The following is a 24,674-nucleotide window of genomic DNA, read 5'->3' on the forward strand; positions in this document are numbered from 1 at the left end:
ACAGGTGATATACCAGAACACTGGAAAAGTGGAATAATAGTACCTATAAACAAAACAGGAGATAGAAAATTGTCAGAATTATAGACCCATTACCCTTTTAAACCATATATTTATAAGGATCTTATAAAACAGGATACTTAAAACATATGAAGAAACAATAGGAGAAGAACAAGCAGCATTTAGAAAAGACAGATCAGCAATAGACCAAATATTCACACTAAACATCACTGCAGAAAAATATTGGAATAAGAAGAAACCTCTTTATCTGTGCTTCATTGATTTCAAGTAATGGGAGTAAACTAAACAAATGGCTAAAGATGCAGCCTTAGAAACCTTGGGAACAAAACAAAAACCAAACAATCCTTGGATTATGGAAGAAATTTTAGATGCATATTTGACTGTAAACAGAGGAAATTTAATGAAGCAACTACACAAAATCTCAATTGATCATGAAATAATCATGTTTGTAAACAATTTCTACAAAAATACAAGAGCAACAGTAAAATTCAACAACCTTAAAACAGAAAAATTTGAAATTGAGAAAGGAGTCGTGCAGGGATGCCCTTTATCTCCATGTCTATTTAATATCTACCTAGAAGAACTAATGAAATCAATTGAAGAAAAAAGAGGCACAATAATAAATGGAAAAAATATAAACCACATAAAATATGCAGATGATATTGTGATTTTAACAGAAACAATGAACAACTAAAAGAAATATTAAAAACATCGATAAAGCAAGCAACAATTATGGAATTAATATTAATATAAATAAAACCAAAGTAATGCAGCTCGGAAAAAACACAGAAGACATAAACATCCAAAATAAACAAATAGAACAAGTACAAAAATTTGTATACCTGGGCTTTCTAATAACTGGAAACCTAAGTAATATTGACACAAATTAATCACAGACTCAACATCAGATGGACAAATATGAACAAACTCAAAAACACATGGAAGAGCAATAAATTCTCAAATAGTCTAAAAATTAAACTATATGAAACTGTCATCATACCCACAGCAACTTATGGATCCTTATGGATCAGAGACATGGAGAATAAATAAGAAAGGCAAAAAATAATGGCATTTGAAATGAGATGTCTAAGGAAAATCAATAAAACAAATTGGAGAGAACATAAAACTAATGAACAAGTAAGGAGAGATCTAAATTTTGAACACAGAATAGAGAAGATCTACAAAAAACAACTTCAGTGGTTTGGACATATGAACAGGATGAAACAACACAGTCTGCCTAATTTAGTACTGACAGGAAGAATCGGAGATAAGAGACCACGAGGAAGACCCAAAAGAGAATGGCTCCAATACCTAAAGGAAAACACTGGCTTTCAGAGTTATCAACAAATGATGCAAGATTCAAGAGATCAACAACAATGGAGGCCGATATATAAATAGGGACTCAACCCAGGCCAAACGGAAAAGTAGAATGATGAAAGACAGTATGCTACTGCAACACGATCTAGAAAAGTTAGGCAGATGGACTGAGAAGTGGCAACTCAAGTTTAACGTTGACAAATGCAAAGTACTGCATATGGGTAGCAGTAACCCAAAGAAACTTACCAAGTGTGTGGTACTACACTTACACAGTAAGGTGGAGAATGAAAAATACCTGGGAGTAATTGTGCAGTCAGATACGAAGTTCTCTGAGTAGTGCAGATGGGCTGCCAGAGCAGGTTATGGAGTTTTGTTAATGATATATAGGAATTTTACTAGCAGAGACAAGGAGGTGATTATCCCCTTGTCTAAAGCAATGGCCACACCTTGAGTACAGGTCTGGAGGCCTCATTTTAGGAAGAATGTAGAGTTGCTAGAACAAGTACAGAGAAGGGCAACAAGATTGGTGAGAGGAACAAAGGGGGTGCTCTTAATAAAACAGGCTTAAGTGTGCAAGTTGCAGCATCTGGAGACTAGGCACCCATGAGTGATCTGATTGAGGTGTATAAGGCCTTGAATGGTTTAAGCAGGCTCAATCTTGATGGGATACTTCTGTTTGCTCAGATTAAGAACCTGTTAAGGAGGCGTAGATCCAAATTGAGGAAAGACAGTTATAGAATAGATGTGCATATGTTTGCCTTTAGCCAGCGGGTAGTTGATTGGTTAAATAAATTTAAGGCTGAACTAGACAAACATTTGGAGTGACTGGATGGGTGAAATGAGAATGTTTTTTGTTTCTTTTTGGCTGATGCTATATAAGCTTTTGTGGTGCCATATTTTACGATTGTGCTCCCGATGTAGCAAGCATTACAACTTGATTGACATTTAATTAAATATATAACGTTTCTGATGTCACTTATTGGATATTCGTGTGTTTCTTTATATGTATTAAACATGGTCCCTAATTTATTATACGAAGGAAATATTAATGTTATGTCTGTATTGGCAAACACTTGGCGAAGCTATCTGGCGAGTCCGCTGTGATAGGGAAGGACAATGTGTGTGTTTTGTCTGTTGTTCTGGTTGGTGCTATGATTATGTGGGTTACTGACATTTTTTGCAACAGAAATTGTGTGTTGAATTAGATGTTGAAGGGTATAAGCTATGAATTTCTTTGTAAGATATTGTAGTTCAGTGGATAAATCGTCCTGCGAAGAACTAAACTTAATGGAGTTGTAGGTTTGATTGTAGAGAAAGGACTTTTTTGTACTGAGTGGGTGATGCGATTGAAAATGTAAATATTTTCCTGTGTGTGTGTCTTTTCTATAAATTATGGTTCCTAGCTTGGTGCCCATTTTATATATTGTGAGGTTAAGGAAGTTGATTTTATTGTCAGTTTCTATTTCAAGGGTATATTTTAATCTTTCTTGTATGGTGGTGAATTTAATAAAAGGATTATCAATGGTGGCTCTGTTTCCTATAAATAATACGTCGTCCGCATACCAAATGTAGAGCTTAATACCCGAATGAAAAGGTTGGAGTACTTGGTTTTCGATCGTGGCTAAGTAGATTTCTGATGAGGGAGCTGAAATTCCTAATTCCATGGGGAGACCAAATATTGGTCTTGAAAACGAAAGTGCCTGGCTTCAGACATAATGTTAATATTTTCTTCATATAATAAATTAAGGACCATGTTTAATACATATTAAGGACCATGTTTAATACATATAAAGAGACACATGAATATCCAATAAGTGACATCAACAATGTTATATATTTAATTAAATGTCAATCCAGTTGTAAAACATGCTACATCAGGAGCACAACCACAAAATATAGCACCACAAAAAATTCTGATACACATGCTTGTTACCACCATAATAGCTTCAGAACTAATCAAGCCGGCACTGAACTTACACAACACGTGCACGCTCACAACCACAATCCCCTAATCGATTCAGCCATCGCAATTATTAAATTAGGATTTAGTTACAAAATCTTCCAACACGAGGCGTTTGTCATAGAATGGTGTTGCCATAACACTAAATTTAATGTTCTAAACACAAACTTCCAACCAACCTTTCACCGGTCTGGAACTTTACGCACAAAAAGTTCTCAAAATGCATTATAGGAATCCTTTAAATACATAATTCCTTTTCTCCTATCATTGCCAACTGAAGATGTTTTTCACTAAAGTCACTCGTTGTGACTATTGGCTTCACCTTATTCTCATATTAATATTCTATACACGACAACCAGGGACGAGGTAGTACACTTCTTCCTTGAGCAAATTTTAATTACAGGTTTTTAACAATTCCGTCTTTATTTATTTTAACTTATTTTAAACTTCATTTCCACTTCAATACCATGTAACTAAGCAGACCAATTGAGGTGAGTACCATCAATTAAGCTCTTATTGCTATTATTATTATTAACTTTAATAGACATGTTGGACTCGATCACACAAGTTGTCCGTCCAACAAGTACTTAATTTGCTTGACTAAATTTGAAGTTTGAAATAGCAAAGAGAAAATGTTCGAATGAAACATCATTTATTTTGCTTAACCTCCAATTTCCCACACAATCTTCAAGCGATTGGTTATCATCAATTTCTTACTTCATTACTGCTACTAGAAACACTATCTGTATTGAAAATAACACCATCGCTATCCAACAAAAGTAATTCAAATCCTGAGGCAGAAAGTTCAACAATTTCTCCATTTGAAAGGCCCTTTATGATATAACAACGCTATGTCTAAATACTTCACTCGAACACAGAAGTATAAGATACTCTACGACTTCTAAAGTGAAGAAAAACAATTTCATTAGCTTAGATTTTCAGATTTTTTATAAGTATATACAGATGGCCGTGCAACAACAATTGTTTCAGCACAGAGGGAAACCGAGGTTAACAAATGGCAACACTGGACCACAGAGAATCGACAACACTAATCAAGGTACGCTACCTCAATAAGATCAAAATGAATGATTTGGATGAGTAGAGAAAAGTAGATGAGTATATATATATATTTGATACTATTAGTAACTTCTGGTTTCAGCATAAAAAAATAAGAATTTTTGTGAAATGCAAAAATCAAGATAACTAATAATGAAAAGAAGTCACTACACAACCTGATATGAAGTCCTCTAAATATTAAGTGGTTATACAAGTTTTTGGCTTCTTGATATTGAAGATGTAATTTACCTTTATATTTTTTGTATTTCTGATTAATGTTTCCATAAAAGATATGCGTGAGAATATGCAGGATGTTCCCTACCACAATGAATACAGTTGCCAAGCAGAAGCAAGCGACAATGACATGCCATTTGTAAGCAACTATATTTTTTGGCACTTGAAGCATCTTAATGGATTTGAAATATAGGTCGATACTGGATAACATAAGTAACTTGCTTTAAAAGATGAAAGTCATGGCATGTTAACAGTAAGAATAAGAATCCTGATGGATATCAGATTTCCATCACATTGTACCAATATACAATTCATAGCTGTTACACCATGATCTTTTAACTCGGTACCTGAGAAAATGAGGTGCCAACTCAGTGTTGCAATGGGCCTTTATGAGAGGTTGAAGAACAGGGTAGATGTCTTCAAAGGACTTAAAATTAGGGGCCCATCAAGCTCTCAGCTGTCCACATCAACGCCAGGGTTTGCACTTGAACATCAGGCAACATAGGGGTAATCCCCAAGGCAGAATGTGCCAGTCCCAGAGGAATTAGTTGTTGTCAGTGTCTCTATTATCAGGGAAATGGGGAATATTGTGCAAAAGGGATAGGTGGAACAGGACCAGGGTATGTCTACCAGGGACAAAAGTTAATAACATTGTAGAGCAGATATCATCGTTTAAGGGCACAAAAGGTGATATTGTTGTACATATTGGCACCAATGATATTAAGAGTAGGAGAATGGCGAAATTACTTAGCAAGCACAGGTCAATGTTGTAAAAAAGGTGCGAGTTGAATTTGAAGGTGTCTGCAATTCTGCCAAGACACGATAGGAGTGAGTATACGATGAGAGCCTTGTTAATCAATTTGGCCCTGGAGAGATTGTGCAAGGCTCATCGGGTAGAATTTTTTTCAGCCTGTCTGTGCTTGTTAACAGGAGAGATTGTTTCTACAGAGACGGGATACACTTAAATAGAAAGGGTGCAAGAATATTTGCTGATGTTATCGAGGCAATGTTAGGTGGATCGGAAAACTGCTAGTTTGTGGATATACACAGACTAATAGATTAACAGTAACCACTGGCAGAGGTGAAATTGATTCTTGCAAAGCTTCTATTGGAATGAGCAGCAGCCTGGAAAAGGTGCCAGGGATTTCAGAGATTGCTGGGACTCAACACTGCAATGTCCACCAATGTCAGCTGGAGGCACTTCCTACAGCTTGTTTTCTACAGCAGCATGTTCGGGAGGCAACCAGAGGGAGTAATATTCTTGATTTGATTATCAGTTGTGATTCTTAATTCATTAAGAATCTGCAGATAAAGGAGCCAATAGATGGCAGTGATTACAGTGTGCTGATGTGGGATTTACTCAAAGAGGTAACCACCATGAGGGCTAAAGGGAAGGGTTTATGCTTTTGTAAAGGTGACTACGGAGGTCTGAGACAGTTTTTAAAGTCTATACAGTGGGACCAACTGATGATGTTACCAACAGCAAATTCTAAATGGGAAGCATTCAAAGAATTAATCTTGTAAACTACTAGCCTTTTCATACCAACTAAGAAATATTATTCAAGTTTAAGGCCTAAATGGAAGTCAGATGAACTAATGAGGCTCATGGCAGAGAAGAAAAATGCATGAGATGCATATAAATTGCCAGGTGACACAGAAGACTATGGCATATATAAGCTAGTCTGTAATAAAGTCACAAAGGAGGTTAGGCAGGCAAAGGCAGATTATGAGAAATCTTTGATAAAGGATGCAAAGAAAAACAGCGAAGAGTTCTTTACTTATGTAAACTCTAGAAGGAAGAGGATGAATCAGATTGGTCCACTTCACATAGATGGTTTGACTATTGATGATTCTGCTCAAGAAGCCGATAAACTGAATGAGTATTCTGCATCTACATTCACAGATGAGGAGTTATTCAAGGAGGGGAATGCCAGAAATTTATCAAACTCTAACAGGGAGCTAAGCGATTTTGTAATAACTGAGAGCAAAGTAGAGGAGAAATTGTTCAAGTTAAACATAAAAAAGGCAACTGAGGTGGATGGAATCTATCCAGTTATATTGAAGAAGGCAGGGAAGGAAGTAAGCAAACCCTTAGCCATAATTATGAGAGCATCCATAGATTCAGGGAAGGTCCCATTGACTGTGACCCCAATTCACAAAGGAGGATCAAAGGATGACACAAGTAATTACAGACCTGTTAGTTTAACTTCTGTTCTGGGGAAATTAATGGAAGCACTGGTTAAAGTAGTACTGCAGATTCATCTAGACAACGCTTCGATTACAGTTTGGACACAACATGGGTAATTTGTTAAGGGGGAATCTTGTCTGACCAATTTGATTGGATACAATGATGAGCTCACAAAGGAACTGGATGGAAACAAATAATTTTGATACATATACTTGGATCTTAGGAAAGCTTTTGATACTGTTGCACATGGAAATCTACTGTACAAATTGGAGCAGTATGGCATTAAGGGCAAAATGCTGTTATGGATAAAGGGATAGTTAAGGGGTAATCAATGGACACTGCTCTTCATGGACTAACGTTATCAGTGGAGACCCCAGGGTTCAGTGTTGGGTCCATTGTTGTTTTCTGTATTTATTAATGATACTGATGAACGCATATCAGGTTTAATGTCTAAGTTTGCAGATGATACGAAGGTTGGCAAGTTTGTTAATGACACTAATGACAGTACACTACAGCAAGAGGATCTAGAAACATTGAGCAGATGGGCTGAGCGGTGGCAACTGAAGTTTAACATTAACAAATGTAAGGTACTGCATATGGATAGCAGTAACCCCAGAGTAACATATCAACTGTGTGATACTACACTCAAGGTAGTAGAGAATGAAAAAAGACCTGGAGATAATTGTGCAGCCAGATATGAAGTTTTCTGACCAGTGTAGAGAGTCTGAAGGGCAGCTCATGGTGTCTTGTCAATGATATACAGGAATTTTTCTAGCAAGGATAAGGAGGTGATTTTCCCCTTGTATAAGGCAATGGTCCCACCACACCTTTAGTACTGTATAAAGGCCTGGAAGCCACATTTTAGGATGTAGAGCTGCTGGAACAAGTACAGAGAATGGCAACAAGTGAATGGAACAAAGGGTTGCTTTTACAAAGAAAGGCTTAAGTTTTGCAAATTACAGGGTCTGGTGACTAGGCACCTGCAAGGTGATCTGACTGAAGTATATAAGACCTTGAATGGTTTAAGCAGGCTCAGTGCTGATGGGATACTTCCACTTGTTTAGATTAAGAACATAGATGTGCGGAAGTTTGCCTTTAGCCAATGTGGTTGATTGTTAGAACAAACTTGCATCTGTTGTTGTAGAAGTTGACAGTTTAAATAAATTCAAGGCAGAACTAGATAAACACTTGGAGCATATGGATGGGTGAAATGAGAAGGGGTTTTTTTTTTTTTTTGGCTGATGCTGTATAACTTTGCTTTCTTTCATCATATGCCTCTACTAATGTTAATGCTAATTATTTACCTGGGTTTACACTTAGGAAAAGACCTTTTGCTTTAGGTTCCATAAGGCATGAGGAATACTGTTGCATCCAAAAGAGCAGGACTAAAATATTTACAAACTATACAAATATTAGACTATTTTCAAATATACAAACTATATTGGGCCCCTTCATCAGCTAACATTACAATGGAACATCAAATGATGCCGAGCGTTGTCATGTATTAGACAGTGTAGTACATGCACAATGTTGGTGAACATTATGGAGGCAGTTGTCATTCAATGCGTCCCACATATGCACTCTACATTGTCACCAGAAAGTGTCTGATTCTGCCCAGTAACCCATTTACATGCCTTCCATTTAACGTTCACCAACCTTGTGCATTTGCTTCACTATCCAGGCCTGGCTTCATTTGATGTTCCATTGTAATGTTTTTTGTATATTACTGTCAGCTGATGAAGGGACCCATAATCCTGATATAGCAGAGGTATAAATGTAAATAGTTTAGATTTTTGTAAATATCTGTATAGTTTTGAAATGTATAATTTTATTATTTGTATAATAATATTATTATACTAATATTTTAACATTATAACACACTGATCGAAATCTAATCAGGAAATTACCTATTTAATTATTTACCTATGCATTTGTAGTGACATAATTGCCAACCCTCTTTTCCCATTGGCTAGAATAAGCGATGCAATTGCCCTACCCTGTTCTCCCATTGGCTAGAATAAATATCACTAGGAGGATAACTTTTTTAATGTATAGACAGATAATAATTGCACAAACATAAATAAGGTACTGAAATAATGTAGCTTTTGGAGCATAGTTCCCAATTATGAACTTAAAAGAGTGTACAGTATACTGCAACATAAATGGCTGAGGTATACAGTTCCCTCTACTGTGATTCATAATGGGGCCAACAATAAAAATATGAGCTTTGAGCCATGAGTGCTGGTGAAAATCATATGAACAATCAATAAACTGAACAATGGAAGCAGTCAATGATGGCTGTGCAGATAGACCCTCCCGCTTCAGCACACTCTGAGACAGTCTTCTGGTAGTCTTACCAATGTAACATACCCACAATTCGAACATTTAATTGGTAGATAGAGACACCTGACAAGGATAAGAGGATAGGGGACTCCACCCTGGAATTTTTTTTTTTTTTTTTTTGTTAGTTTTTGGCGCATCGGCTTCTGTGGTCATAATGCACCTCCCAAAGTTTTTTTTGCATTATACTCTGATCCAAGCCCAAGGCGGGATTCGAACCCGTGACCTTTGGATTGCCAGGCAGGCACTTTACTCACCTGGTTAGCCCGGTCGACAACCCTGGAAATAACAGACTGAATTTCTTACCAAGAGTTGTGCACATTGTATATATGATAAGCACACAGAATTCTAGTGAGACATTGAATTCACTCTGAGAGAGATACCTGGATAGTATTAATTGTAATGCATCCCCCGAACTGCATGTTAGCGTTAGCATTAGTAGAGGCACATGATGCAAGAAAGCAAGCTTATACAGCATCAGCCAAAAAAAAATAAATTAATTAATTAAAAAAAAAAAAACTTCATATTTCACTGATCCATTCATTCCAAATGTTTGTCTAGTTCTTCCTTGAATTTATTTAAGCTACCAACTTCCACAACAACGGATGGAAGTTTGTTCCAGTAATCAACTTTACCCACTTTACCCACCTGGTTAGCCCGGTCAACAACCCTGGAAATAACAGACTGGATTTCTTACCAAGAGTTGTGCACATTGTATATATGATAAGCACACAAACTCACTGGCTAAAGGCAAACTTCCGCACATCTATTCTACAACAGTCTTTTTTCAGTTTGAATCTATGCACCCTCAGGTTTGTAATCTGAGCAAGAGGAACAATCCCATCAGCAATGAGCCTTCTCAATCCATTCAATGCCTTATACACCCCCAGATCACCTTGCAGGCACCTAGTCTCCAGAAGCTACAATTTACAGAATTTAAGCCATTCTTCATAAGAGCACCCTTTGTTCCCTTCACCAGTCTTGTTGCCCTTCTCTGTACTCGTTCTAGCAATTCTACATCCTTCCTAAAATGAGGCTTCCAGACCTGTATGCAGTATTCAAGGTGTGGCCTGACCATTGCCGTATACAAGGGGATAATCACCTCCTTATCACTGCTTGCAAAATTGCTGTATATCATTGACAAGACTACATGATCTACTCTGGTAGCCTGTCTGCACTGCTTAGAAAACTTCATATCTGACTGCATAATTACCCTCAGGTCTCTCTTATTCTCCACTACCCTGAGTGTAACACCACCCAGTTGGTATATTTCTCTGGGGTTACTGCTACCCATAAGCAGTACTTTGCATTTGTCAACTTTAAACTTCAGTTGTCACTTCTCAGACCATCTATCCAACTTTTCCATATCCTGTTGCAGCAGCACATACTGTCATTACTATTATTAAGAACCCTACCAACCTTTGTATCATCTGAAACTTTGACATTAAGCTTGACATACCTTCATCAATATCATTCATAAATATACAAAACAACAATGGGCCCAGCGTTGGGCAATGTGATGAATACAGAGCTGTGGTGCTCAAAACGTTCTATATTGATATCAATATTTGTAGATGGATAAGAGAAATTTACCTCAATATGGTATGTAGAACACTTCTGTATGATACTCTCCAGAAATTAAAATGCATAAAATAGTAATGCAAAATGATTACAGTAAAAACTCAATTGAACACAATTCAAAAATTAACTAAAATTCAAAAAGACAATTTAAAAATCAATTGAAGTTAAATGTAATTTGAAAAAACGATTTTCTTTCCTGAAGCAGACAATATTTTTTGACTGTGTGTCATGATCACAGGAATGGAAATTACGGATCGTGTGAGCTTGAATCTTAAATAGAGATTATTTTCCTCAAATTTGTCAAAGACAAAAAATTGCGCAATTTCATGCACATAGGTGAGGACAAATAATCTCTCTATTTAAGCTCACACAATCCATAATTTCCATTCCTGTGATCATAACACACAGTCGAAAAACATTATCTGCTTCAGGAAGAAAAATCGTTTCTTCAAATTTACGTTTAACTTTAATTGATTTTTAAATTGTTTTGTGTAGTGTTAATGTGGGACTATGTTGTTCATTCGGCATCAGCCTAAAGGCCTGTGTTTTCACAAAAAAACTACTAGCTTACTGTCCAGTGGCACAAGGAGGTAGGCCAGGCAGTAGAGAGTATGAAAGCACTGATGGGGCAAATCATGTGGTAGCCAAAGCTACAGACAGGGAGAGCCCAATAATAATAAAAAAAAGTGAAAGTGGAAGACAGTAGTGGGATGGCAGGAAGCGGGAAAGGAAAAGTGGTCGAAGATACAGGGGGACAGTAGTCAATGCCCCCCAGTGAAAAGGGGACAGAAGAGGGGCCCAGGTTAGGATGGTCATCCTGCACTGGGGGATGGGAGTTGATAGATGGCAATGAGGTTACCCACTAGGCAAAGGGGGGAGGTGCCACCCAGATTGGAGGGAGAGAGATAAAGATACCTAGATAGTGGGAGAAAACACGGTAGAAATAAATTGACTATTACATGGAAACTGGTTCCAATGGAAAGCAAGATCACAGACCACTAACTCACATCTATCAAGGACATGGGAAGAATAACTATGTCTAGTCAGATTTAACTTAACTCTAGAAATCTCAAGATCTCTATCCTCAACAGAGCTGGAATGTATTCAGGCTCAATTAAATAAAACAGCACAAGCAGTGCTGTTTAAGTGTCTGGGAGTATGCACAGAATCATAGTTGGTAAATGGCCCACACACACACATTGGTTTTTTGTAGATTGTAGTTAGCTATAAAATGAATCCCTGTATATTGCACCATAACACCCAAAAAAGGAAGAGTACTGTACATTTCCAGTTCTACTATAAATTGTATAAAAGTGGAGAGGACTGAGGTATTGGAGAAGTTGCACTTAAGAATATTGGGGAATTAGTGAAAAAAATATAATCAACGTATCACTGCCAAAAAGTGATTAATATGGCAATATTAATCCTGAAAGTACTAATAGCAGCACCCATAACTATGCCTTGAATCTCTATGTTAACAATAAACTTTTATTGGTAATATTCTCTGCCAGAAACCAAGAATACACAAGTTTATTGAAATCAGATTCCAAACACTTCAACCTTTGCAAGAGAGTTCTGTAGCTCATGAGCCTGTAAAAAAATCAGCTTTTTGGATATAGATCTATTCAAGATAACAGTACAATAACCATTGTTTTCAGGTAGAAAAACAATATTCTGATTATTGTGTAAGAAAATAAAGTCTTCCAGATGAGAATGATTTAATTTTTGGTACCACAGGTTGGATGTGCTGTAGAACAGAGGCAGCCTTGAAACAAATTTCTTTGGTGTTCTCCACTTCCCAATGGCTAAATAAATAACAGGCGGTTTTGGGGAAAGGGGCAGCAAATTTCATGCTGAAAGCTAAGAGCTCACAATGGTTCACTGATAGTTCCTTGTTCCTAGAGTTTAAAATAAATCGTGAGGTATTCTCCTCATTGTGTAGCCCATTAGCATTAGCAAGTTTAGTGGTATAAGTTTCATATAATAACAAATTAAACTTATTATGCTGACAGGAATGGTATACTTCAGCCTCATATTCCATTTGAACCCACAGAAACATAAATAACTACAAAGACAAACTTCTTGAGCTCCCGAAAACAATAAGTTTTTCTTACACATTTTATCATATTTTAGATTAAATAGGCTTAGTAGCATTCATTAGATTATTTTATAAATTTAGCTAGTGATTTTGTAAGTTACGACTCGCTATTCATACCCACGGTTGTATCGGAGTTTTGGGCCTGAATATTGTAGCACGTAATCAGTAGTGCAGAGGAACAGTGGGCTTTTAATTGTAATACATAAGTAGTTTGAAGGTTTTAATCACTTTTTGGGCTAAGGATATAACTAATTTAACATTGTGATCATTACAGTATAGCGTATATCTTGATCTTGACAGTGTAAGGTATAACATAACACTAATAGCGTAATATGTATCACTGCATTAGTATTGCATAGTCAAGTATAGTATAGTACAGCAATATCCCATAGCACTGATAATTGGTACTGAAAATGTTCTGTGTTATGTGAAACCGTGCTGATTGAGGTATAATTATAATGGGTTTTAATTGAATGCAAACCAGAGAAACAGTCTATAAACAAATTATAATAAATCTATAAACAATTTGCGGTTTATAGCCAATTAAAAGGATTTGAAATTAAAAATATCGCAGAAATTTTATTAATGAAAGGTAACATCATTAGGGATGGAAAAAAAAAGCGTTATTTATTTTTTAGGTATTTCAATAATGAAGTCCAGTGAAGTTATCTCTTCTTTTTCTCGGCGTACAAGTCTTTGTATCATCAAAACCCATCTTGTAAAATTTGCCATATCTTGATATATGTGTATCATAAATTTATTTGCGTTAATCGTGTGTTCTGGTTAATTTTTCTGTTGTCAAAAATATAACGGGATTCAACATCCGGATCTCCTTTCATAATCACCTCGCAGGCCATGTCAACCCCTCTGAAAAACTTTCTCCAATTCGTATGTTGAAAATTCTTTTGGCACCACTACAGTGTTATCCAATTCAAAATTGTTTTCCTCTTCTTCATATGCAGTTTGCTCGTTAATTTCAATTTCATCATCTAAATCATTTTCATGTGAGTCAATGCAGTCACGTACATTGTCAGTGTCAAAAAGTTTCAAATCCCAAGTCTTTTCCAATCTTCACAATGTCTTTTTCAATGTCAATATCACAATGTCTTTAGCAATTTTCTGAATTCTGATTCAAAACCAGTGAAATAATTTGCCAAATGGGGCAAAACATGCTGCCAAACAGAACGCATGTTGTTGGCAGTGATTGCTAGCCAAGATGCAAATATATTTTCGATCGTATTTAAAGGGGTAAAAAATAAATTGTGAAATGAAGCTATCATATTGTCTTGTCAGGATGGAATTAAGAATACTGAGCACCGTTGCCAGTGACAGCCTGAGGGAAGCTATTGGCACATGTTCATGTGAGACAATAGAGTTGGCATTGCAGCATATATGTACTCGTTCCTAATTTAATTTATTAATAGGCTATACAGCAATACCTTGCTTAGCATGGCTTCACACAGCATGGGTTTCACTATAACACGGTTTTCAATTAAGTTTAAGTCAAAAATTTACGGTACATATTAAAACTCAAATATGTACCGTATTGCTGTATAGCCTATTAATAAATTAAATCATATTTAAACAGAAATCATGCCTGAGACTAGAGCAGCAAAGTAACAAGCTCAAAGTACCGGGAGTGCTGTGGCTCGGGGGAAAATGAAGGTGGCGATTTTCCAACACATCACAGCCTAAAACAATGTGCAAATTGTGAAATGTTCGTGGAACTTTCTGGAACAGGACATGATCTAGCCAAGGAGAATGTCTTTGCGTGTGCTAGGTGTAGAGAGTGTCAAGATATTAGGTGCTAACTCAGCATTCTGATGGGCATCTATGAAAGTTTGAAGAGTAGGGTAGATGCCCTCAAAGGAATTAAAATGGGGAACACATCAAGCTCTCAGCTGCCCAACACAACACCAGAGCTCACACTTGTGCACCAGGCAACACAGTGGCAATCTTCAGGGCAGAATGTGCTGGTCCCACAGGAGCTATTTATTGTTGGTGACTGTTGTCAGGGAGATGGGAAATATATTGTGCAAAAAAGGATAGATTGAACAGGACCAGGGTATGTCTGTTAGGGAAAAAGTAGATGATGTTGTAGAGCGGATATCATCTTTGAAGGATGCAAAAGGGGATACAGTTGTACACGTTGGCACTAATGACATTAAGAGTAGGAGATCTGCAGACTTATTTAGCAAGTACAGTTCAATGTTGAAAAAAAGTTGTGAGTTAGGGTTAAATTTGGAAATGTTTGCAATTCTGCCCAGACATGATAGGAGGGAATATATGATGACAGTCTTGTCAATCAATTAGGCTCTGGAGAAGCTGTGCAAGGCTCATGGGGTAGAATTTTTCTCAGCCTAGTCTGTGCTTGTTAACAGGAGAGACTGTTTCTACACAATACACTTAAATAGAAAGGGTGCAAGAATATTTGCTGATGCTATCAGGGCAGTGTTAGAAGGGTCGGAAAACTGCTAGCTTGGGGGGGGGGGGGATTCAACTAATAGATTAACAGTAGCTGCAGGTATCAGTGAAAGTGATACTTTTATGGGAATGAGCAGCAGCCTGGAAAGTAAGGTACTGGGGATTTCCAGGACTGCTGGAGGTTATCATGGAACAAGTAAATACAGGTGCTGTGTTAGGATAACTATGATTAAAAATAAGTGCATGTATACTTGAATGTACGCCAACGCTAGGAGTATAGAAAATAAATTTGAAGAATTTTAGGTGCTGGTGAAGACAACGAAGGTGGATACTGTTGGGATATCAAAGACATGGTGTCACACAGAGATAAGGAGTGTAGAAATGACAGATAGGATAGAAAGGGAGGATGGGTAATGCTGTTAGTTAAGAAACATATAAAATCCAAGAAAGTGCATCTAGCTGACCTGGGTATGCAATGTTGAGTCAGTCTGGTGGGACATAAGCACTGGTAAAGCAAAATTAAGAGTAGGAGTGTGTTATAGACCTAATGACTCTGATGAGTACAATGAACAACTATACAGAGAAATAATGGGCCAGTAAATCAAATTGTCTTATAAAGGGTGATTTTTAACTTTCCAGATATTGACTGGAACTTGTGAAGTGGTCACTTGCATGCTAGCAAGGTTTTGTGGATGTATGGGATGATTTTTTTCTACAGCAGCATGTTCAAGAGGCAACTAGAGGGAGTAATACTCTTGATCTGATTATCAGCAGTGATTCTTCATGACTTAAGAATCTGCAGATAAAGGAACCACTAGGTGGCGGGGACAACAGTGTACTGATGTGGGATTTACTTAAAGATGTAACTACCATCAGGTGTAAGGGGAAAGGTTTTTGGTTTCGTAAAAGTGACTACAGTGGTCTCAGACAGTTTTTATATTCTGTACAATGGGATCAACTGATGATGTTACCAACTCCAATTCTAAATGGGAAGCATTCAAGGAAGTAATCTTGGAAACTACTAGGCTTTTTGTCACAACTAAGAAATAATGTTCAAGATTTAAGCCTAAATGGATAGCAGATGAAATAAGAAGACTCATGGCAGAGAAGAAAAGTACATGGGATGCACATAAATTATCAGGTGAAACAGAAGACTATTGTAGATATAAGCTAGTACGTAATCAAGTCAGAAAGGAGGTTAGGCAATTGAAGGTAGATTACGAGAAATCTTTGGCAAAGGATGCAAAAGAAAAACAGCAGCGACTTCTTTACTTATGTGAACTCTAGAAGGAAGGGGATGAATCAGATTAGTCCACTTGATATTGAAGGTTCGATTGTGGACGAGCCTGCTGAGGTAGCCGAAAAACAATGAGTATTTTGCATCTACATTCACACATGAGGAAGTCTGTAGGGAAGTGGAGGCCAGGAGTTTATCAAACTCTAGCAGGGAGCTAAATTATTTTGTAATAACTGACAGCAAAGTGGAGGAGAAATTGCTGAAATTGAACATAAAAGAGGCACTGGGATGGATGGGATCTATCCAGTTATATTAAAGCAGGCAACAAAGGAAGTAAGCAAACCCTTAACCATAATTATAAAAGTTTCACATGGACTAAGGGGAGGTCCCCATGGACTGGAGATGTGCAAATGTGTCCCCAATTCACAGAGGTGAGTAATTACTAGCCTGTTTAACTTCTGTTCCAGGGAAAATAATGGTGTTACTGGTTAAAGAAGCACTGCAGGATCATATAGACAAGACTGCAGTTATAGTTCGGACAGAATGGATTTGTTAAGGGTAAGTCTTGACTCATAAATTTGATTAGATACTATGTGGTCACAAAGGAACTGCACACACAAAAATAATGTTGATGTCATATACTTAGATTTTAGGAAAACTTTTGATATTGGTGCACATGGAAGACTATTGTACAAATTAGAGCAGTATGGCATTAAGGGCAAGTTGCTGCAATGGATAAAAGGATGGTTGAGTGGGAATTAATGGACACTGCTCTTTGTAGACTAAAGTTATTAGTGGAGTTCCCCAGGGTTCGGTGTTTGGCTCAGTGTTGTTTTCTGTATTTAACAATGATATTGATTAAGGTATATCAGGGCTAATGTCTAAGTTTGCAGATGAAGTGAAGGTTGGCAGGGTTGTTAATGACAGTAATGAGAGTATATTGCTGCAACAGGATCTAGAAAAGTTGAGCAGATGGGCTGAGAAGTGGCAACTGAAGTTTAACATTGACAAATGTAAAGTACAGGAAACCCTTGATTAGTGCGGTTAATGAATCCTTGAAATATACCGCACATTAAAACCACACTAATCAAACTTAAGAAACAATGGGAATAATTATAATGAATCCTTGAAAATTATAAAATTGTAAAAACATATTTTTTCTTACTCAATATGTACCTATAATGCACTGCATAGTTCTTAAATTATTAAGGAATAAATTTAAAAAAAGATAGTATGATTTAAATTTTATTTTTTGCAAAAAAACTTATCTAACTTCAATCGAACAGTGGTAGCTTTCTTTCCTTTCCTCCATGATTTTGCGATAACAATCAATTTGCTTATCTAACTCTGCAGACAGGCTGCCAGGGTAGGTCATGGGGTTTTGTCAATGATATATAGGAATTTTGCTAGCAGGGAAAAGGAGGTGATTGTCCCTCTGTATAAGGCAATGGTCAGGCCACGCCTTGAGTACTGCATACAGGTCTGGAGGCCTCATTTTAGGAAGGATGTAGATTTGCTTGAGCGTGTACAGAGAAGGGCAACAAGATTGGTGAGGGGAATGAAGGGATCCTCTTACCAAGAGAGGCTTAAGTTCTGCAAATTGCAGTGGCTGGAGACTAGGCACCTGCGCGGTGATCTGATTGAGGTGTATAAGGCCTTGAATGGGTTCAGCACGCTGAATTCTGATGGGATCCTTCCACTTGTTCAGATTACGAACCTAAGGGGGCATAAATTCAAATTTAGAAAAGACAATTGTAGAACAGATGTGCGGAAATTTGCCTTTAGCCAGCAGGTGGTTGACAGTTGGAAAAAACTTCCATCTGTCGTAGTAGAGGTTGAAAACTTAAATAAGTTAAAGGTAGAACTAAACAAGCATTTTGGAGTGAATGGATGGGTGAAATGGGAAGATTATTTTTTTTCTTTCTTGCTGATGCTATATAAGCTTGCTTTGTTGCATCTTGTGCCTCTACTAATACTAATGCTAACTATGGGAAAAACAGTGAAGTAATCAAACCTCTATGCTTATGCATAATTCTGGCTTTACTAATGGAACACTTCTTAACTTATGACGAATAATGGCAATCCAAATTCTTACAATTTTTAAGCCAAAGTATAAACAGGGACATCTCATCTGCTTATTGGAAAAGAGAGTTTTGTATCTACATCCTTTACAAACAATACAATAAGTCTTGTACTGATGGGTGTATGGTAGATGTTGTCTGCTGCAGACTTATAACGAACAACTTCTGCAATTGTCTAGGTGCTGTACACATAAGATCCAAATACCAAACAACTATTAGAAATTTATTAATGTCTTGGCATTAGGAAACATAACATAAAATCTTTCTTGTAAAGATCAACAAATATGAGAATTCAAACTAAAACTTAAATAATATAAGATCTTACTGCTCATCCAAATCAGTCTCCACACAATAGTAAGTTTAGTTCCATCATGCATATTCTCACTGTTCAAGTTTCTCCAGCTTGCTAGAATTCTGCAAACTAATCACGTTCAATGTATACAACACCCTAGTAAGAAATTCCAATTATTATTTACAGGGTGAAGTCTATCCCTATTGGGGTAGCACTGCCTACCACAACTTTGTGGGTGCCTCCGTAGCCAGGTGGGAAGGAGCAACAGTGCTTAGCACACACTTCTTGATTAGACCGGGGTTCGAGCCCGTCACCACCAAATATGGAGGATGCGGAAAGGTCAGGGAATGACCACCGCATATGGCCTTAGTTGCTCATGCTCCTAAAAACCAAATAACAAACAAACAACTTTGTGGAGTGGCTTTGTCTACCACCTTAAATGTTCAGATTGTGGGATATTTTACATTGCCCAAACTGCCAGGAGACTGGAAAACCATGTCTCAGTGCACGTGGGGGAGGGCCTAACTCTGGTCACTCTGACATTGCTGAACACTTATGGAATGAGCAACACTACCCTGATCCATGCTGTGACATTCAGCTCATCGACTGCTCACATGACTTCAGTACTTATTGCTCAAAGCACTTCATACTTTTACTGCAAACCCCCATTATGAATTGCAATAGAGAAAACTACATCCCCCAATTTTACTTAATTCATATTTTACATTTATTTATTTCAGTACTTTATTTATGTTTATATAATTATTATATTTTATTAAAGTTTATGTTTTAATTCTAGTATCTGTTAACTGTTGCATGAATCATTCATTACAACTGTAAATTATTCCAAATGAGCTGGATTTCCAATAGCAAGCAATGTAACATATGAGAAGAATGTAAATGTTCCCTATGATGGCTGGAATGCCTGCCATTTCGGCTCTGGGCATAAATGATTAAGTTTCATTTGACAAATTTTTAAATGTTGATTGTAATAGCAAAATCCATGGATTGTGTTTAACTGACACAGAAATAGCTACCCAGATACAATAAAAGAACAAGACAATAAAACTGAAGATGATGACAATACAGAAGAAGGAATTAATGTGTCTTAGCGCCAGGAAGCTCTGAAGGCAGTAGGATGTACTGCTTAGATTTAGTGGTCTTTCACCTGCAACAGAAAATAATTTCCTGACAATAAATCAAAGAAATCGTGAAATAGTAGATAAAATAATATGCACCAAACACTTTTTATTGAACATTCAGAACATGTTTTACTATATATTTTAAATAAAGTCAATGTATAACTTCAATTTACAGTCTTATAGTTATAAAACAATACAGCCACTGCCCGACTTACGCAAGGGTTGCTTCCATGGAAACCTACCTAAGTCGAATTTTATGTAAGTTGGAATTTCCCTAAATGCTTACACAGCACTCGCAACTATGCGCGCTGAATTTGATTGAAGCAAAAAAGAAATGTTTGATGAAAATGTAAATAGAATTATTTATTTAATTTTTTTATCTCATGTGCAGGAAAAATGACAAAAAGAGAGGAGACAGGCGTAACGTCAGCAAATTTTACCTTTTGAGCATCATTGCCAGAAGTAACTCTCCTGCTGATAAGCAGGCTGCTGTGGAAGTTGAGAGCTGTGAAGATTTAGAAGGTTTTTTTTTACAACATATCACAAAATTTCTCTGCAGCTTGAGAGTCAGCACTGGCAACTTCACTGCATACTTTAATGTTGTGGAAACCAGCGTGATGCTTGAACCTATTAAATCATTCAATGCTTGCAACAAACTTGGGTTGGGGTTCGCCATACTTATCCTTAATATGTTTAGAAATACTTGTTGCTTTTGCTTGAATACTCAGGGGCACTCGCTTCTGAATCTGATTTTCCATCCATATTATTAACAGCTGTTCCATCTTCAACATAGCACCTGAATGCTGTTTTGTGATCACTGTTAATCTTAAATGTGTTAATCCTTTAACAAACTTTGTCCTGCTTCGTAATTCTTAATTAATCATCTTCATTTCTAAATCAATTTTGTTTCGTTTTCTAGCACTGCCAACACTTGCACTTTTCATTGTCCCTTTCCCTTCACCATTGTAATAAGTAAATAGGAATGAAGAGAAGATTCTGAAAATTTATTTAGGTTTTTTTATATGATTGAAGATTTCAGTGAAGGGGAACTTATTTCACCATAATACCGTAATGTAAAAACGCACAGAATTCCAGTTATCGGTATTATCGCAAATGCAATAAGATAGTTTCTTACCTGTTTATAATAGGTTGCACTAACAGAAAAGCCCAATAAACTGGAAAGTGCAAATTGTTTTTATTGTTTTATGGTAGTGACCTCCAGAAATGTGTTTTATAAAAATATCACAAAGGCATTCAAAATTGATTCTTATAACAGAACATATGATAACGATGAACGCATAGTGTAATTTCGATTATAAAAATGACCTTTTAGAGAGATAAATAGCTTAGTTATATAGCAAAAATTAACTTCCGAGGTCTTGGAACGAATTACAAAAAAAAAAAAAAAAAAAAAGATACTTTACGATATTTTCATGATACCTCCATTTATTCCTATGGGATGCAAAATACGTTTCCACAATTTTTTTAAGTTTGCACCTGCCAGCAAATACTTACATAAGTCCGTAAGCGCCTGTATACTGATAAGGCCTACTATATTTTTGCAGTTCTGTTTATACAGAAACTTATTTTTAATAGAAAAGCAGTAAATTTTAATAAGTTGAATTTTTGATAACTCAGTATGTTTCTTCTTCCTTCAAATTCATTATCCAGTATCTACTGGATAATGAATTTGAAGGTGTTCTGCATGAAATGTTCCAAAAAATCAACACTTATCTACATATTGCTATTGTGATGCATTTTAAAATAAAATAAAAATTATTTGCTATATCTAAGCTAAAAAAAAAAAAAAAAAAAAAAAAAAAAGCTTTTCCTAATAATTAATTTGAATTATTTTATTTACAGTCACCAAGACAAGGTTTATTGTACTGAAAATGAATGAATGCAAAGTTTATATAAATTTGCATTCTACCAATTTCTTACCCATTTCAACATGTACAGTTACTTAAAAAAAAAAAATTACAATGATCTATTAATATTGTAAATGCTTAATTTGCAAATAATTTTATTTGTATATGCAAATATTACCCCTCGTGATCCATTGATTCCTGTTAGTGGAAAACCAAGGCATACCACAGCAGTTACCAATTCTATGAGAGCTACCTAAAAAAAAAAAAAAAAAAATTGCGCTTAATTAAAAACCACAAAATTAAACAATGAGGATCTTTAAAAAATTGACTTAAAAACAGTATTTTAAAATATTGCCTCACACAGCTAGAAGTATTACTGATCTTTCATAGCCAAAAAGGCCACAAGCTATTATCATTATTAGCCATATGGTGCAAGGAAGCCTGAGGCTTTTGCTGCACCAGACAAAAAAAAAAAAATTTATGAGTTAGCCAGAGAGAGAGAGAGAGAGAGAGAGAGAGAGAGAGGAAATCACCAAGAAAGAGAAGAATGATGATATCCAATGATGAATGGTGAGTGTGGGCTTGGCATACCCAGCTCACGATCCTGGGTATGCCAAGCCCACACTCACCAGATGTGAGCCACTTCAATATTAGAAAGCATCCATAGTATAACAGAACATATAATTAAGTCAAATATGCTCGGTTTTTTTAGCAATACGAAAGCTCATAATATCATTACAAGTTAAGTAAGATGATTTTATTATAAAGCACATATGACTGGTTAAAACTGCATTTTTATCACTTTTATAGTTTAAAACCAATATATTTTATAAATATAGTTAAAATAATATAATGCACTATTGTAAAAAAGATATGTACAATTTAAAAATTGTTGCAGATGACTTCTTTTGGCACACCTTGTCTGGTGTATCATGGTACAATACCCAACAGTAGTCTGCCAATATGCATTCATTTCAGAAATTATATAGAGGCCTGTGGTTAACCCAAAAAGTTTCCACAAAGCCATGTGAAAGCCTACCATGATTTTATTTCTAATAAACACTGGGGTATGTTTTTTTTTTAGCTTTCATCTTGGTTCTCTGATTTGAGGCCTCACATATTTTATTCTTTCACAGCACTGCTCTTTAGAAATTTCTCAGTTACGTAATGAAATCTTAAATTCATCTTACCTAACGCTTTCACAAAACTCATTAGGCAATGTTTAATACAGAGAGATGGAAGAAAAATCTTCAGTGGCTCTACCAATGGAACACACACACACACTCATTCGTGGTTCATATGTCTTCTTTGAGGCCAATTACATTTGATGTAATGCTCTGCAGTAGAACAGCCATCCCAAAAGTATATCATCTCTCTATACATTAAAAAAGTTTTCCTCCTAGCGATATTTATTTCATCTTGAGAATGCTGCATGGTGGGGTAGCCAATGGGAGAAGAGAGAGAGATGCAGATCATATGGTACAAGGGGGCGGGGCAATTATATCACTACAAATGCACAGGAAAATAATTACATAGGTCATTTCCTGATTAGATATTGATCAGTGCGTTTCGACAGGTGTCTGGAATCCATGACATTTGATTTGCTAACGTAGTAATTAATACAATGCTGCAACCTAGATTGGCAACAACCGATTCCAAGAGAAAACGATGACATCAGGCATCTGCATGGAAATATGGAGAGAAACATGCTGAAAGGTTATGAACTAATCGAATAATAAGTTCAATGACAATGGAGCAAGTGGAAAATCAACACGACAGGAAGCAGATAGCTAATATGGATGAAGACCAGGCCAAAACTCAGCAAACCATTAAACGGTGCAGGCATAACATAAGATCTTCACAAGATCCTGATAACGAAGAAACCACAGAAGTATCATATTGCGATTTAGGTGATATGGTAGATGAATGTCAACACTGCAAAGGATTATCTTTTTATGGTGAACTTGGAAGAGCCGCACATTCGTGTTGTAGTAATAGAGGCATGTGATGCAAGAAAGCAAGTGTATGAGCTTATGTGGCATTGGCCAAAAAGCAACAAAAAAAAAATCCACACAACCATTCTATCTAAAAGTTTGTCCAGTTCCCGTTTGTTATGTTTGTTATTTGGTTTTTTAGGAGCATTAGCAACTAAGGCCATATTGCTCCGGGGATATGCGGTGGTCATTCCCTGACCTTTCCGCATCCTCCATATTTGGTGGTCACGGGCTCGAACCCCGGTCTAATCAAGAAGCATGTGCTATGCACTGCTGCTCCTGCCCACCAGGCTACGGAGGTGCCGTCCTGTTCCTCCTCGAATTTATTTAAGCTATCAACTTCCACAACGACAGATGGAAGTTTATTCCAGCAATTAACCACCCACTGGCTACTCTACAACTGTCTTTCCTCAATTTTAATTTATGCCTGTTTAATGCTCAACCCATTCAAGGCCTTATACACCTCAATCAGATCACCTCACAGGTGCCTAGTCTCCAGCTGCTACATTTTCAGAACTTAAGCCTCTCTTGGTAAGAAGATCACTTCATTCCCCCTCACCAATTTTGTTGCCCTTCTCTGTACACGCTCAAGCAAATCTACATCCTTTCTAAAATGAGACCTCCAGACCTGTACGCAGCACTCAAGGCATGGCCTGACCATTGCCATATACAAAGGGATAATCACCTCCTTTTCCCTGCTAGCAAAATTCCTGTATATCATTGACAAACCCCATGACCTGCAATTGCAGCCGTCTGCATTTGTCACGGAGGGAAGGTACGAGGGTGGTTCAATAAAGAATCACCCTGACCTAGCAGCAGAGGTGCTAGCTTGTTGATTCTTGGC

The 24,674-nt window shown here is 36.7% G+C and overlaps 1 protein-coding gene across 1 annotated transcript in view; it reads right to left on the minus strand.

Annotated features, from left to right (window-relative positions):
• Window positions 1-24,674, minus strand: part of Rcd1 (Reduction in Cnn dots 1) — a 350,852-nt gene that overhangs the window by 74,895 nt on the left and 251,283 nt on the right. The window contains exon 10 of the mRNA XM_090374162.1: window positions 22,015-22,089. Coding sequence (XP_090230288.1) covers window positions 22,015-22,089 — 75 coding nt within the window. The remainder of the gene's footprint in view (window positions 1-22,014; window positions 22,090-24,674) is intronic.

The sequence above is a fragment of the Mastigoproctus giganteus genome, chromosome 5 (assembly GCF_048544385.1).
Source record: "Mastigoproctus giganteus isolate SK-2022 chromosome 5, ASM4854438v1, whole genome shotgun sequence".
Taxonomy (NCBI): Eukaryota; Metazoa; Arthropoda; class Arachnida; order Uropygi; family Thelyphonidae; genus Mastigoproctus; species Mastigoproctus giganteus.